The sequence below is a fragment of the Moschus berezovskii genome, chromosome X, assembly GCF_049115385.1.
Source record: "Moschus berezovskii isolate FMDL1 chromosome X, NW_MosBer_1.0, whole genome shotgun sequence".
Classification (NCBI taxonomy): domain Eukaryota; kingdom Metazoa; phylum Chordata; class Mammalia; order Artiodactyla; family Moschidae; genus Moschus; species Moschus berezovskii.
This window is the reverse complement of record NC_142488.1, coordinates 19460311-19478134: the sequence shown is the minus strand read 5'-3', so window position 1 is coordinate 19478134 and position 17824 is coordinate 19460311. Positions and strand designations below refer to the sequence as shown.

The 17824-nt window shown below is 36.4% G+C and overlaps 1 protein-coding gene across 9 annotated transcripts in view; it reads left to right on the top strand.

Moving 5' to 3' along the window:
* The window catches only part of RPS6KA3 (ribosomal protein S6 kinase A3), a 161437-nt gene that overhangs the window by 107661 nt on the left and 35952 nt on the right, over positions 1-17824 (top strand). For all 9 annotated transcript variants that reach the window (XM_088833883.1, XM_088833884.1, XM_088833877.1 and 6 more), the window contains 3 exons: positions 1747-1863; positions 7675-7756; positions 17178-17258. In XM_088833883.1, the coding sequence (XP_088690009.1) occupies positions 1747-1863; positions 7675-7756; positions 17178-17258 (280 nt within the window). The remainder of the gene's footprint in view (positions 1-1746; positions 1864-7674; positions 7757-17177; positions 17259-17824) is intronic.

Sequence of the window (17824 nt, the reverse complement as noted above, 5' to 3'; positions counted from 1 at the left end):
TGAGCAGTTGGTCATGTAACTGGAGCATCTACTTTCAGAAAATGAATTTGTCAGGAGGATGAATTGGAGTGGCAGTGGCAAAAAGGGGCATAATGAGTGACCAAGCTAGTTTCAGTTTCCTACAGGAAAGGTAATGAAGGATTACATCCAGACAGTGTTACTGGAAATAGAATGAAAAGTATTCCCAGTACTGTGCTTAATACATAGTAGGTACTTAGGGCGGTTATTCAATGAAGGGATCTAAGGAGACTCTTCATTTTTTAGTAGTTTTTTGACAATGAAAGGAAAAGAAGGGTAGTCATCAAAAATGAAATCTTTCTTTAATAGTAACTGCTGTTTATTGTGAGATCTGTGGCCTGATTGTAGCTCACACTGTGGAATGAGTCTTGATCCTGAATACCTGTGACAAAATGCAGAACAGTTATAATCAGTAATCCTTCCCTGCCTGTGTTGTATTTTTATTTGTGACCGATAATATTAGTGGGTATTTGCTATGAAATATAAGATGAAAAAATGTTGCAGCCTAATAAATTACATCCCACTTAACCCAAGAAAAAAAGTGCTAAAATATACAGAGTTTGATAATAGTCTGTGACAAGGTTATGTTTCTTGTTTTGTTGGGTTTTGTTTTATTGTAGTTTGGGGCTGATTTTTATGTGTCTTGATTAAATAAGGTGTACTTAATCTTCTGATCTCAGGGTAAATAGATAATTGAAATTATATGTATGCTGCTGCAGAGTCGTGTCCGAATCTGTGTGACCCCATAGATGGAAGCCCACCAGGCTCCCCCGTCCCTGGAATTCTCCAGGCAAGAACACTGGAGTGGGTTGCCATTTCCTTCTCCAATGTGTGAAAGTAAAAAGTAAAAGTGAAGTCGCTCAGTCGTGTCCGACCCTTAGTGACCCCATGGACTGCAGCCTACCAGGCTCCTCCGTCCATGGGATTTTCTAGGCAAGAGTACTGGAGTGGCTTGCCATTGCCTTCTCCGATACTTGTATGTATTTTCAGCCTTTTTCTTCTGACACCTTCTCTCAAATATAGTAAAACAACCACCATCTTTAAGTATCCTTTTCTTAACTCTAAGATCTTCTACTGTTCCATCATGCTGGAAAGACATTTTTTTTTCTGTCTAATCCTCCATCCAAATGTTAAACCTTTTTTGATGTTGTGTTTTAGAGTTATCCCTTTCTCCCCTCTCAGATCTCAGGTTGTCCTAGAAACAGGAAGTAACTTAGATATTTCAAACACAGTAAATTTCAGCATGCTAATTCAGATGGCCTTGCTAAGGGTAGAAATTTCCACATTTACTTTGGAATATGTTTCAACCCATCTCCCCAATAATCAGGCTCTTTTGTGTATAGATTCTACCTGATACAGCCACATATCAGAGCATAGCAGATTAGTCTGATCTGTTTTCGGACTTCTTTACACCCTATGCCCTCAGCCAATGAAACTAATTATTCTGATTATTTCCATTAGGAAGCATGAAGACTTGAAAATATTCAGTGCTAATGTTATGTACAGGTTTAACTGGCCTGTGTGGTTGGCTGGTATTATACTGTCTCTGACATTTGACTTAAAGTATATTTGCTTGGCATGTGTTCTCTTTTTACTTGATGGGTCGATAAAGGCAGTTTATGTATGTTAACTTGAGGATTTCCAATATGATACACTAAATTTATATTGCTTGATTTATAGAGGAAGTAGCTCTAACTCTCTTTTATCCCCTTATATTTGCATCAACAGGAAGAAGGCAGTATCAAAGAAATTGCAATCACACATCATGTAAAGGAAGGACATGAAAAGGCAGATCCTTCCCAATTTGAACTTTTAAAAGTATTAGGGCAGGGATCATTTGGAAAGGTAAGTCATGAGTATGTACTTTTTAAAAAGTTGTTTTTTGAAATTAATGTATATTTCATACAAATGGGGAATGGAAATATTTTATCGAAATATTACTGATATCCCTACAAAGCGGTATTTTCTGTGTTTTTACAATTCGCACTGTCAATAAGTGTGAGAAAGTGAATAAAACCATTCAAGTACATTGGAAACTTTTCGTAAACTGGCAGTATTCAGTTCATTTTATCTTCAAGGCCTTCAGTTCAGTCGCTTAGTTGTGTCCGACTCTGTGACCCTATGGACTGCAGCACACCAGGCTTCCCTGTCCATCAGCAACTCCCAAAGTTTACTCAAACTCATGTCCATTGAGTCAGTGTTGCTATCCAACCATCTCATCCTCTGTTGTCCCCTCTTCCCTCTGCCTTCAATCTTTCCCAGCGTCAGGATCTTTTCAGATGAGTCAGTTCTTCACATCAGGTGACCAAAGTATTGAAGCTTCAGCTTCAGCATCAGTCATTCCAGTGAATATTCAGGACTGATTTCCTTTAGGATTGACTGGTTTGAGCTTGCAGTCCAAGGGACTTTCCAGAGTCTTCTCCAGCACCACAGTTCAAAAGCATCAATTCTTTAGGGCTCAGCTTTCTTTATAGTCCAACTCTCACATCCATCCATGACTACTGGATAAACCATAGCTTTGACTAAACCGACCTTTGTCAGCAACCTCTCTAATTGCACTTCTCAAATGATTAAAAAATCACAAAATGTTCCCGTGATACACTGGTCTCTTTTGAGGCTTCATGTAGAATTGGAAGTTGATCCTGCATTATATTCTAACACTGCATATCAGCCTTTCCTCTGGAGTATCCCTAATTCCAGCAGAAAGTGAATAGGTACTTCCAAGGAAATAGGGTGTGGGGTTAGCACTACAGATATGAAATTGGGGGACTTCTAGCTTGTCTTTAAAATGAATGCAAAGGTTGCATTCTAATCATTGGTATCTGTGTCTATTTTAATATCTAAAAATATTTCCCAAATCCACTAGCTGAAATTGCAGCATCTTTATCATTTTTCCCCCTGTTGCATACCTCAGGAGCACTTCCTCTACTCCATTTGGGGAAATACAGCTTTATAATCACTATTACTTGATCTGTCTATCTAGTACATTTCTCAGCAAGAGGAACTTTCTGAGAGTGCATTCAACTTTCACCATGCAATGCTGCTTTGCCACCTCACTGAGGAAGCATTTGAAGATAACATGTTTTGCAAGTTTCAAAACAACACCAGTTTTTCTCTCTTGTGTATTTTAATGGGACTATTTAGCAATTCTTGGCTAATATAGGTAATCTGTTACAGCTGTTAACTTCTTTCAAACCCAAAATGATATTTTTAATCCAAATACAGATTAAGTGGCCAGAAGATAATGGTTGCAAGTTTGCGCTCTAGGTCAGCCAGAGGTAGATTCTCTTTCTTTTTTTCCTACATACTTGCTATTTGTGCTTGAGCAAGTTAGTGAACCTCTTATAGCACCATTTCCCTCTTCTAGGTAGTCATCAGGTATTAAAGTTCTCAATGTTCCATTCTAGGCTCCCTTCTCCTCACTCTCTACCCACTCCTAATTACTTTCTCTGTGTCCACTATCTTAATAAAACCCTTGTACAGCTGACCTAAGAGACTTGCACCTTCAGTCTAGATTGTGCCTCCGAGCTCTGAACTCTATGTATAGCTAGTTTTTTTTTTCTTTTTGCATGCCTTAAAGTCAGTTTAAACTCAACATGTATAAGACCAAACTCATGATTTTCCCCTAACCCCCAAACCTCTCCTGTTTCATTTTTCTCCATCACTATGAATGGCATCCATTCTTAACATATCCTTCTAGTCCCCACCCTTCCCTCTCCCCTCACGTCTACCAATATGATTTGTCCATAAGTTTTGTTATCTAGTAAAGGTTTCTCAAATCATGCCTGTTTTCTCTTTTTCCCTGCCACTTCTTCAGTCTATGCCACCACTATTTCTTCCTGACCTATTGAAGAAGGCTTCTATCTTGGGCTTCCCAAATTTATTCTTGCCTCAAGCCATTATTTACAGGGCAGCCAAGAGGAGCTAGTCTTGTACTCCGTCCCCTTAACCCTTTGGTAGCCTCCCTTTGCTTTCAGGAGAAAGACGAATTCTTTACGATGGTAGAGGAGCCCCTGAGTCTGCCCCCTAACTACCTCATCAACATCACTTTATATACTTTTCACTACCTGTGTTCTGGCCACATGGGCCTGTTTTTCAGTGGGTAAGCAAAAGCCTTTTGCACATGCTGTTCCCTCTGCCTGAAACACTGTGTCCTACCCCCACCTCTTCCTCCTCTGGTTAGCTCCTGTCATGCTTATGAGCTCGAAGTCTTCCCAGCCATCCTGACTAGACCGTATTCGTCTCTTTTACCCTTGCAGAACATTACATACCTCATCTTCGCAGCAATCACCACAGTTGCAGTCTTTTGTTTGAGTAGTTATTCGTTTATTGACTATCTCCCGCACTAGACTGTTCTGTGAGTGCAGGGGCCATGCACGCCTTGCAACATGTCTCAGTGTTGATTCTGTAGCACGGTACCTAGCATATAGTTCTGGAAAGAATTAATGAGTAAATAATGTCCTACCCTCATAAGGTGAGAATTAAATCATGTAAGGTCAAGCACATAATACCTGCTATGAGATTGTATTATCATGTAATTTATTATGGATAAACCAAAATAGATGGACTTATTTCAGCATATTATATTTTCAGGGAATGTAATGAAGTTTCGAGGAGTTAGCATGCTTCTCCCTTTATTTCTTTAAGAGTAACTTAAATACCTTACTAAAAATAGCAAACATTAAAAATAGGGCGTCTCCTTTCTTACTCATCCTCAAAAGCCAGTCTAAGCCAAGGAAACAGGGATGACCTGTCACAGCCTAGAATAGCTTCATGGGGGAGTTAGAAAGGTCAGAAATGCTGGTGGGAGAAGATCCAGTGGCATCTGGGACTGCTGCTGCTCCTGCTGTGCTTGACTGGTGACCTGCCAGAAGCAGTGGAATAAGACGGCCCTGAGCAGAAGCACAGAACAGGGAAGCTGGCCCAATTCTTATCCCGATGTCACCACTGTGACTCTAAGTGAACTGTTTCACCTCTCAAAGCCCTCACCTGGGCAGCTATAAAATAGACATTGCTTAGTAGTACTGCTTCCCAAAATTATGAATGATGCATTACAAATCCTTGTGAAAGTCCTTTGCAAAAACTAAGATGTGGTGGAAAGGTATCAAGAGGGTGCTTTCAGAGAAGGGTGAAGGAAAAAAAAAGGGTGAAGAAAGCTTGCAACCCATGAAGACAATATTTCTTGTAGAATGACCCAAAGAAACTTGATTAGGAACCCTTAAGAATGAATAATAAATATCATATAAATCCTCACTATCCCTACCTAATTAGAATTTATTTCAGTTCAGAAATACTCATGATCTCTGACTGCCTTTAATATTTGAACATCATTCCTTCTTAAGAACCACCCTGACTGAGAATACACTTTTTCTCCCCAAGTTGGCTCACTGCTAGCTGGCTGAAAGAAAGTTTCACCAGGGGCCATGGTGAAGGGGGACAGGGGGAAAGATTTGGATAGAGAAGCATACCCTGCATCAGGGTTTCTGTGTACATTGTGGCACTTTTCAATGAGGTCATTGTCCATTGTCTTTGGAAAAATTTCTCAAAGTGAGGAACTCTGCCTTGCACTAGAATCAGTTGAATGGATCAGTTTTTGGTTTTGTGCTAATAGTCTAGTGTGCTGATGCAGATAATTGAAAGCTGACCCTAGAATTATTCCTTGATTATAGTTGTGTCTCTTCTTAGCATATGTGGCAGCTCAATAACACTACTAGGAAAGAATGGGTAGGAGAAAAAAAGTTGAAATTCAGGTCCATTTAGCAAGTCTGTTTAAAAGTTTGATGGAAAAGATCATGAAACTCATGGTCAAAATGAGTAGAGGGTGTATATTGATAGTTTTGTATTAGCTATGTTATAGTATGACCGTGAGTTATTTAGAGCAGGCTTTATTCATTTTGCATAAATCTCACACTGAGTTTTGGGAATATTTGGAAATCAAGAAGCTCAGTAACATACCTGGGAATTGTATTCTTAATATTTAGGTTATATGTGTATATTTGATTTTTAAAAGATGGGGAAGCAGGGTTCTGACTTAGCTTACATTAAATATTTATGAGTAAGCTTCTTCAGTATAAGTGTTTTAAATTGTTCTGCCCAAGTCAAAACTGCAGTGAGATATTACCTCACACCAGTCAGAATGGCCATCATTAAAAAGTCTACAAATTGTAAATGCTGGACAGGGTGTGGAAAAAAGGTAACCCTCCTACACTGTTGGTGTCAGTGTAAATTGGTACAGCCACTATGGATGTTCCCTAAAAAACTAAAAATAGAGTTGCCATATGATCCAGCAATCTCACTCCTGGACATACATCCAGAGAAAACTGATTCGAAAAGATACATGTACCCCAGTGTTCATAGCAGCATTATTTACGTAGCCAAGACATGGAAGCAACCTAAATGTCCATCAGTAGATGAATGGATAAAGAAGATGTGGTGTGTATATACAACGTTATATTACTTGGCCATACAGAAGAATAAAACAAATGTCATTTGCAGCAACATGGATGGACTTGGAGATTATCATACTAAGTGAAGTAAGTCAGAAAGAGAAAGACAAATATCCTGTGATATCATGCATGTATATGTGGAATCTAAAATATGATACAAATGACTTTATTTACAAAATAGAAATAGACTCACAGGCATAGAAAACAAAGTTTTGGTTACCAAAGGGGAAAGAGGATAAGGGAGGGATAGATTAGGAGTTTGGGATTAGCAGATGGAAACTACTATATAGAAAATAGATAAACAACAGTCTTACTGTATAGCTGCTGCTGCTGCTGCTAAGTCGCTTCAGTCGTGTCCGACTCTGTGCGACCCCATAGACGGCAGCCCACCAGGCTCCCCCGTCCCTGGGATTCTCCAGGCAAGAACACTGGAGTGGGTTGTCATTTCCTTCTCCAATGCATGAAAGTGAAAAGTGAAAGTGAAGTCGCTCAGTTGTGTCCGACTCTTAGCGACCCCATGGACTGCAGCCTACCAGGCTTCTCCGTCCATGGTAGTTTCCAGGCAAGGTACTGGAGTGGGGTGCCATTGCCTTCTACTGTATAGCACAGGGAACTATATCCAATATCCTGTTGTAAACCATAGTGAAAAAGAATGAATATATGAATGGAATCACTTTGCTGTACACCAGAAACTAACACATTGTAAATCAAGTATACTTCAATTTAAAAATAAAAATAAATATAAATTGTTCTGCCCAGTAAATGAGAAATTGTGGCATTTTTGTATATAGAAAAGACTATTCAACAGAATTGAATCAGCAGAAAATTATGGTTAATGGGAACTCCTGTATAACAATTTTTATGGAATCAAAATTTTTGTTCTGTTAAAAGCAGAGTAGTTGCCACTTGTGTTATACTTTAAACATGTTAGACTTTGATTGCTACATGTTTTAAAGATTTTTCCTTGTCTTACATGTTATATGATCTTCGGGGAATTGGCAAATAACAATAAGAAATGTGTTCACTTATATCCACACCTAAAGTTATAACCACTGTTTACAATTCATTGTGTTTATAATTGATAGATTTTAAGGAAAATAGTTAATGTATCAGAATCTTTCTAATAAGCTGATTACAATAGGAGTCTTATTTTAGCAATAGCATAGTTTGTGATACTTTGTAAAACTTATTTTCTCTTATTTAAATACAGGTTTTCTTAGTCAAAAAAATCTCAGGCTCTGATGCTAGACAGCTTTATGCCATGAAAGTACTGAAGAAGGCCACACTGAAAGGTAAGTGCTACTGTAATTTGTAGTGTTCATGTAGTGTGAACAGACTGAAAAGTCTCAATTGATCTCATAGGATTTCTCAGCCAGTTATTTAAATTCTGAATCTGTTCTTGTTACTGTCTTTAAATTTAGACTTTCTTTTAGTGGATTTTTTCCTACAAGACTAGGAATCATACGACTAGTGAGAATGGGAGTTGCCATGTTTTGAAAGAAGTATTACAAATTTTTCTTGGGCTTTAGGCAAATAGAAGTTTCGAATATTAAAATTAGGTTTGATGTGTTTACCAGTTCATATTAGTATTTTAATATTTTTTAAATGTACTAATTAATTTATGACGCACAATAACTTTTATTCTAAGGACTTTATCATTTTGACTTCTGGTCTGCAAATAAGTTTTCATTCTAAGCCTCTGATTTTGAAAAAAATATCTAATGTCAGATTTGGTTCTTGTAGGTAAACAGTCTCTTAGAAAAAATTGTACCTAGATTTCAAAATACTTAAATCTTCCTTTTTAAAAATAGTATTGTTTTTTTTTACCACATAACCTCTAATTGTTTTATGTGTTGATTCCTAACATCTTTTTCCTCTTCAAATTTACCTGTATTTTCTAAAGGTTTTAAAATATTCTGGAAGGAATATTTGTGATGATCAGTTACTATTTCTGATGTTATTCTTCCCAATTAGTAACTCACGCTGGATTTTACCATCATTTCAAGAAATTTCACCTTCTTCTATAAACATCCATTGCTTCTGTTCTTTTGCTCCTTCCTGAATGTATTTTCTTTCCTATCTAGTCTCCACTTCCTGGCCTACTACTTAGTTGATTCTTACTGGGACCAGGGCATTAAAATTGTATCCTTAGTGTCCTACTCTATGTCACTGTTTTTTATGACTTCATACTCATGAATCCCATGTTATAAAGCTGCGTTTGTTGTTCGGTCATCCAGTTGTTTCTCTTTTTGACCCCATGGACTGCAGCATGCCAGCCTCCCTGTTACTCACCATCTCCCGAAGTTTGCTCAAGTTCATGTCCATTGCATTGGTGATGCCATCCAGTCATCTTATCCTCTGACATCCTCTTCTCCTTCTGCCCTCAATCTTTCCCAGCATCAGGGACTTTTCCAATGAGTTAGCTGTTTGCATCAGGTGACCAAAATACTGGAGCTTCAGCTTCAGCACCAGTCCTTCCAAAGAGTATTAGGGGTTGATTTCCTTTAAGATTGTCTTGTTTGACTTCCTTGCTGTCCAGGGGACTCTCAGGGGTCTTCTCCAGCTTATTTAAGAGAGTTCATTTACAGAAGCAACAGAAGTAGTTTGTTTTCATGTATATAACAGCACTTGTGTTGTGCATAATATATATAAAGGAAACAATGAAACTCTGAGAAACCTAAAAGATATTAGGAAAGGAAAAACATGCCCAATTCCTTTTGGAGAAGGCTAATAAGATTCTCAGTATTCTTCTAGTCATCTAGTTAGCTCCATATCCTCAAGATTCCTGTTGCATTTTCCTTGAAATATTCAAAATTTCACTTGAAAACATATGCCTCAAAGAGTATTCTAAAAAGAAGAATAAGAAAGGGACAAGCTTTATCAGGCTTAAAGCTTATTTAAAGCAGTAATAATTCAATGTATTTTTTGGGGAAAATAATATAGGTCTATAAACCAGTGGGACAAAACAGTACAAAAGTATTATATATTAAAGTTTAATGTATTTGTTGCAAAAATATTGAGTAATTGCTGTGCTGTATGACAAAGCATATGTCCAGAAAATGAGAAATTTAATACTGATTTTATAAATTTTGCTTGAAATACTTCTGAACAACCTGGAAAAAAGTTAAGTCTTCTCTTAAACCATATACCATAGTAAACAACAATCTAACTGAATTTTACAATTTAACACATCCTAGGAAACTTGTGAAGAAATGTTGAGCAAATCACAAATTATAAGCAGCTTGACAGTACAAAAATTTTTGGCCCTTCATATAATGAAAAGTAGTATAAATAGGAAATCAGGAGATTATTTGCCTCAGATATTACAAAATAGTAATATATAAGGAATTTATTAAAAGACTCCTATTGGCCAAATCTAGGACAGTTTAAACATTGCAGTAATTAATGATAGTGATCGATTACAACTCACTGAATAAAGAATCCATGGGTTAATCCATAAAATAATTCATGGAGAACAAGGGAAAGCTCTTTCTTACAGTAGAATTCCAACTAATAAATGTGAAAGGAATGATTGGGTTAGGAGTTTCTAAGAAATAACATTACAACCTCCATCTACAGGGGTTTAGAATACATTTTCTATAAGGGGATAAAATAAACCATAGTTAGAAAGATATCTCAGTTTTCTGATAAATGCATATAAAATAATGAGTTTTTTCATATGATGGCAACATAAATTAGAAAGCTGTTTTGCATTAAGTATAGCAAGACATTATTGCTGCTAAAGTAACCTGAGGAAATAATCTCAAAGGAAGATTTTGTGCACTTGCAATTTTTTCATTGCAACAGTATTTACAATATCAGGAATTTTAAATCTTATAAATATTGAAAAATAGAGAACTATTTAGAAAATCATGGTATACCACTTAATAGAATATTATTTAAATGAACTATTTCAAATGTGAGCATAAAAATGAATGTAATAAAAATTTGCAAGTGAATATTAAAACAAATTTGTCTACCTAAAGTATATAGATATAAGCTATAGAAGAGACCGTAGAAGATTGAAGATACTTGACATATTGGAATTGTAGGTTGCTGGTGTGTTCTTAAATTTAATTTTTATTTTTCTCAAAGTAATCTGCATATAGAGTCTTGTAAAATATCAGTGCTTTTCCTATCCTCCTCCCTATCCCAATTCTTGACCCTCAGAGACAATGACTTCAGTCTGTTTAGCTGCTGCTTATGCCTTTTACCTCTATATTCAGTATTCTTATATTGTAATTCTTTGCCCATTTTCATTAGGGGACATAATCTTTTGACTTCCTACCATGGAAGTTTTGGATTTAGTTCTTTTATACTACCATCTACAGACAATTTCCCTTTTCATGTCCTCCTAGTAATATTTCCATGATGCTTTATAAAAGCTGTTCCTTGCTGAGCCAGGTAGTATACTGAAGTCACATATCCTTCACATCTTCGCTGATTAGATCTCCTTTCCTGAATTCTGTATCTACATTTTTCTGAGTTTGCTTTATAGTTTTGGTGGAATACATCTTCTAGGAGGTACTTCAGAAAAGTTGGACAGTAAATTTTTTGTTACTTTACATGTCTGACAATGCCTTTATTCTACCCCCTCACTTAATTTATAATTTGACTAGATGTAAAAGTTCTAGATCAAAAATAATTTTCCCTCAGAAATTTGGAGCCATTGTTTCTATTGTCTTCCAGTTTCCTGTGTTGCAGTTATGAAATTTATTGCCATTCTGGTTCCCAGTCTTTTGTGTGTAAGCTGCTTTTCCTCTTTAGAAGTCTTTGTAATCAATTTACTCTTTATCCCTGGTGTTCTGAAATTCATATAATGATATTTCTTTAGTGTGGATTTTTTAAATTCATTGTACCAGAAATGGGGTGGTCTCTTTCAATCCAGAAACTCATTTCTTCAGTTCTGGGGAAGTATTTTGTCATTTCTTCTCCATTTTACAACTGCTACTCTTTGGATATGTTGAACCTTTGGATTTGTTGATTAATTTTTATTTTTTTCCTGTTTTCTAGGAAATGTTATCAACTGTCTTCCAACCCTCTATTGACTTTTTGTTTCTACCATTATTTTTAACTTCCTAGATTTTTCCTTGTTCTCTAATTATTTCATTTTTAAAATATTTTTATTATGGATAGTATCAAACATCTACAGAAAGAAACAGAAAAATATAGAGAACCCCCATATACTCTTCTTTTTCCTTCAGTGTTTCTGAACTCATGATCAATCTTTTTAATCTGTGTTCTTCCCCTTCCCCTGTTTTGATATTTGAAGCAGATTTCAGACATTGTATAATTTCTTGTGTAAATGTTTTGGTGTGTATCTCAAGATCAGGACTCTTTAAAGAAATAATATAATTCTGTGATTATACCTGAAAAAAAAATTACTGTACAGATGTCTGATAACTGTTCAAATTTCCAGTTGTCCCTATTGTTAGAATTCATTTTTCTTTCTACAGTTTGTTTGAATCAGGATCTATACTTTTCTATTTATTTTGGTAGCTATTTTTCATGTTTAGAGTCTTTTCTTAAATTCTTGGGAATTCTTTGCTATCTTTTCCTCATTTAAGAGTGAGGTACCAAAAAGTTGATTGGAAGGGATTTTGTGGCAAGAATTTTCTGAATTCTTATTGGCGTCTTTTCCTTAAGCTTAGATTTTAGCTTTCTCTGATTTGCTGTTTGAGTTACCACTTAGTCACTTTCTGCTACTGCTTCTTCTCTTTTTTGTCCTTGTGAGTTTATGTGTAATTTTCCCATTATTGTAATTTCATTAGGATTTTTGAAAGAAAGTAGAAAGTAAAAACATTAATGTTTAATTAGAAGTCTCTTTCCATTTTGAAGTTTCTATTAATACAATGAATGGGGTCAAAAAGAAGTCAAAAGTGTTAGGTTGAGTTTATAGGGACTCTTGTCCTAATAAAGTAATCTGTGGGCCTAAAAGGTTTTGTAAACTATTGCTTAAAGAATTTGCTTAATATGTAATTCTAGACACACTAACAGCATTTCTTCTTATTCGCTCTCATGTTCAAGTCAAGTAGAGTTTAAAATCTAATAACTAAAAAAAAAAATCTAATAACTAGTGTGTAATAAAAATTATTCCAGAGGAATGTAGTTGCTTTGCCAACATGAGTCAGTATTAACAACTTCTATTTCAGGATTTAGAGTTTAACCAATATAAAATTAGTGGTTCTTCTGAACCACTAATATCCTAATCAAAATTCTTGATGGTAGGATGATTTATATTTGTCACTAGGTCTTTATATACATAAAAGAAACCAGATTTAGAACTATTGTACAGACCTGTTTCCAACAAAAGGAAGGAATTCTTTAGTGAGTGAATCTTACTGTTCATTTTGAACTAAACAAGGTCTCATCAAGGTTGCTTATAAGGAAACTATCTGACAAGATAATCGTAATAGAAAGAAAACCATCTGGTTCTAGCCTCTTATTTTATACAGAAGAAGGCAGAAAGTCCCTGAACAAAGGATTTTACCAGGGTAACTCATCTAGTTATTAGCATGGCCACTAAACTATAGCTCTTAATTCCCAAGTAATTGTTTTATAGCAGTAGAATAATAGAAGAGTGATATACAGTAAATATATTGATCACACCATCGTGATTATCTTGGTTGTGAAGATCTTTTGTGTACAGTTCTTCTGTGTATTCTTGCCACCTCTTCTTAATATCTTCTGCTTCTGTTAGGTCCATACCATTTCTGTCCTTTATCGAGCCCATCTTTGCATGAAATGTTCCCTATCTCTAATTTTCTTGACGAGATCTCTAGTCTTTCCTATTCTGTTTTTTTCCTCTATTTCTTTGCATTGATCACTGAGGAAGGCTTTCTTATCTCTCCTTGCTGTTCTTTGGAACTCTGCATTCAGATGCTTATATCTTTCCTTTACTCCTTTGCTTTTCGCTTTTCTTTTCACAGCTATTTGTAAGGCCTCCCCAGACAGCCATTTTGCTTTTTTGCATTTCTTTTCCATGGGGATGGTCTTGATCCCTGTCTCCTGTACAGTGTCATGAACCTCCATCCACAATTCATCAGTCACTCTATCAGATCTAGTCCCTTAAATCTATTTCTCACTTCCACTGTATAATCATAAGGGATTTGATTTAGGTCATATGTGAATGGTCTAGTGATCACTCACCTAGAGCCAGACATCTTGGAATGTGAAGTCAAGTGACTCTTAGAAAGCATCACTATGAACAAAGCTAGTGGAGGTGATGGAATTCCAGTTGAGCTATTTCAAATCCTGAAAGTGCTGCACTCAATATGCCAGCAAATTTGGAAAACTCAGCAGTGGCCACAGGACTGGAAAAGGTCAGTTTTCATTCCAATCCCAAAGAAAGGCAATGCCAAAGAATGCTCAAACTACCGCACAATTGCACTCATCTCACACGCTAGTAAAGTCATGCTCAAAATTCTCCCAGCCAGGCTTCAGCAATACGTGAACCTTGAACTTCCAGATGTTCAAGCTGGATTTAGAAAAGGCAGAGGAACCAGAGATCAAATTGCCAACATCCGCTGGATCATGGAAAAAGCAAGAGAGTTCCAGAAAAACATCTATTTCTGCTTTATTGACTATGCCAAAGCCTTTGACTGTGTGGATCACAATAAACTGTGGAAAATTCTGAAAGAGATGGGAATACCAGACCACCTGACCTGCCTCTTGAGAAACCTGTATGCAGGTCAGGAAGCAACAGTTAGAACTGGACATGGAACAACAGACTGGTTCTAAATAGGAAAAGGAGTACGTCAAGGTCGTATATTGTCACCCTGCTTATTTAACTTCTATGCAGAGTACATCATGAGGAATGCTGGGCTGGAAGAAGCATAAGCTGGAATCAAGATTGCTGGGAGAAATATCAATAACCTCAGATATGCAGATGGCACCACCCTTATGGCAGAAAGTGAAGAGGAACTCAAAAGCCTCTTGATGAAAGTGAAAGAGGAGAGTAAAAAAGTTGGCTTAAAGCTCAACATTCAGAAAACCAAGATCATGGCATCTGGTCCCATCACTTCATGGGAAATAGATGGGGAAACAGTGGAAACAGTGTCAGACTTTATTTTTTGGGGGCTGCAGAATCACTGCGGATGCTGATTGCAGCCATGAAATTAAAAGATGCTTACTCCTTGGAAGGAAAGTTATGACCAACCTAGTATAGCATATTAAAAAGCAGAGACATTACTTTGCCAACAAAGGTCCATCTAGTCAAGGCTATGGTTTTTCCCGTGGTCATGTATGGATGTGAGAGTTGGACTGTGAAGAAAGCTGATCGCCGAAGAATTGATGCTTTTGAACTGTGGTGTTGGAGAAGACTCTTGAGAGTCCCTTGGACTCCAAGGAGATCCAACCAGTCCATTCTAAAGGGGATCAATCCTGGGTGTTCATTGGAAGGCGTGATGCTAAAGCTGAAACTCCAATACTTCGGCCACCTCATGTGAAGAGTTGACTCACTGGAAAAGACTCTGATGCTGGGAGGGATTGGGGGCAGGAGGAGATGGGGACGACAGAGAATGAGATGGCTGGATGGCACCACTGACTCGATGGACATGAGTTTGAGTGAACTCCGGGAGTTGGTGATGGACAGGGAGGCCTGGCATGCTGTGATTCATGGGTTCGCAAAGAGTCAGACATGACTGAGTGACTGCATTGAACTGAACTGAACTGAAATATATTGATAGGTATTTTTGCTGCTTACTGAGCAGAGGAGTGATTTTTAAATAATAAGCTTTGTATACTTACTGAAAGAGATAGAAATTTGTAATCTAGCTTTAAAGTAACCAAAACATAATCCAAGATTTTATGGGTAGTAATGGAAAAAAGGGCAGTTTTGGGCTAGAGTAGAATTGTCAGCAGACCTAGGTGATTATCCTCATTCACATAAATAGTTGAAAGGGCCTGTTGGACATGAGGCACCAGAGTAGTAGTGATAGGACAAAAGAACGAAATCAGAGACTGATAACTGAATTTGATCCATCAGCAAAGCAAGTCAGGTAAAACAGCTGTATTGATATCAAAGCAATTGGTTCCTTTTCCGGTTTTGCATATTTTCAGCACCAAAATCTTCCATTTGGAGGTAGAAAACTGGTAGAATGACAAATGTAGGTTTTTTTTTTTAAGCTTTGTTTATTTTTTCCAGAGGGCTTATATCTGAGTTTTAAATATCAGTAGTCACCTTTAATTGACAAGGAAGCCAACCCTGTTCCCACCTCTGCACCCCCAAAAGACTCTCCTGTTCTTTCTATTTAATCTTTGACATAACCATGCAGTCTCTTTGGCCTGAAAAATAGAAGTTATGTGTGATTTGTCCTTATTACACAAGAGAAAAAATAACTTTAATGAAATGATCATTTTCAACTCTTAAATCCATTCAGCTACCAACAGAGTACTTATCAGATGATTAATCATCAGTTTACTTGTCACATTCCCACCAGATTATGAGCTTATTGAAGATTATTTTATTTGTATCTCACAGTGCCTGGCACACAGTTTGCTCAGGAAATGTTTTGTTGGTAAAAGAGATCTTTGCCCACATACAGGGTCAAATGTAAATTCATCCTGGCATTCCAAATTGTCAGGAATCTGAATCCTCCCTACTTCACATCCTCCCCCACGTTCCCCTTCCTTGCCCCCCTCCCCCGCTCACTTCCCCACCTACCGCCCCCAACCAGTTTCAACACTGATTAGATTCCTTCTTGCGCATCATGCATGCCTCCATGTCCTTGCTTGCACTGGTACTCTATACCTGGACTTTTCTTCTCTGTGTCCAATCCTTCTTGCCCATCTAAATTCTACTGAGAGTCCCAAACACCTCTTCACTCTAGCCTTCCTGTGCAAGTAAAACTCCTCTTTCCCTTTTCTGAATTCTTGTACTTCTTCCTGGTGGTAGTACATCATTTTATTGCTTTATAATATTCATGGTCCTATAACTTTATCATATACATGGTGCTATAATTGAATATCTCTTATATCAGGCTCTGGGATGTACAAACCTTATGTCAAATGGTTACACAGCCCCCAAAGATATAGTGGTGTTATCCCCATTTTATAGATGAAAGGTAATAGAGGCACAGAGAGTTTAAGTAACTTGCTCTAGATTACACAGATCGGTATCCAGATTTTTCTAATTCCAAAAATCTTTACTCTTTTAGCTGCATCACAATATCTCCTCTCAGTATCTCTATTCTCCTGCCTCCCTCAAAATATACCTTTTGGGGTATATCTGCCCTTCACCTTGACTACCATATATTTTAGATGTTTAATGAATGTTTGTTGAATTGAATTGATATGGTTGGTAAGGAGGGGTGTTTAAACCTATTTCATATTTTTGTGTTTTAATATTTCATTAGCATGCCATTTTTTAAAAGTTGCTTCTTTTTTGGCCAATTTTCATAACTTTGATCAAAATATTTATAAATCTGATGTTAAAGCCAACATCTAATATGTTCTCTATTTTTTTAATGTAGAACACAGGTTTTATAAATATATCCAATTTTTTCTGGTAATATAATTCAGTTAAATTAGTTAATATTGAAAATTTAAGAGTAATGAATAGTTTTATTTATACATATAATTTTATTTCTATGTGAATTCACACTTTTATACATATAAGCAAAATTGTATTTAATGTAGTCACCAAAGAGGTTTTATTTCAAAGATTGTCTCTGGAAGCTATTGCAGTATAGCCATATGTACAATATTTTATAGTTCGAGACCGTGTTCGGACAAAAATGGAGCGTGATATCTTGGTAGAAGTTAACCATCCTTTTATCGTCAAGTTGCATTATGGTAAGTTATGAACAACTTCCTACTTCATCCTTTTACCTCATTCTCCCACTCCCTGATTGCATGCAGATATACGAATGTATATAAATATTTACTTGTATATATTCATATATGTCTAGTAGATACATATAGTAAGTCATGGAAATTGAACCATTATTTCTTAAATAAATTTTAAAAGCTTTTGTTGCATTTAGCTTCATGTTTCTTTTAAACATTGTAGTTTCTGAGTAATGCCATAGGAATGGGGAATAATAATCATTTTAAAATTATAATAATTAATAATAATGTGCCAGTATTTTAGCCTAACTTAAAAGCAAAAAAAATCCCTAAGATAGACATCCTGATGTTTTTATTATGTATAATTAAAGCTAACCAGTCCACATTTTTTGTAGTTAAGTGACATGGTTTTTGTATTTTGTTTCATGGTTAAGTAAGTCTTTTCTGTTAGAAATTTTTCTTACTGACCACATGTTTTAGAACTATTGTATTCTTAAGAGACTATTGCCTGAATAAAATCTAACAAATGTTTCTAGTGGTTCCATAATAAGAAACACTGCATTTAACATTTC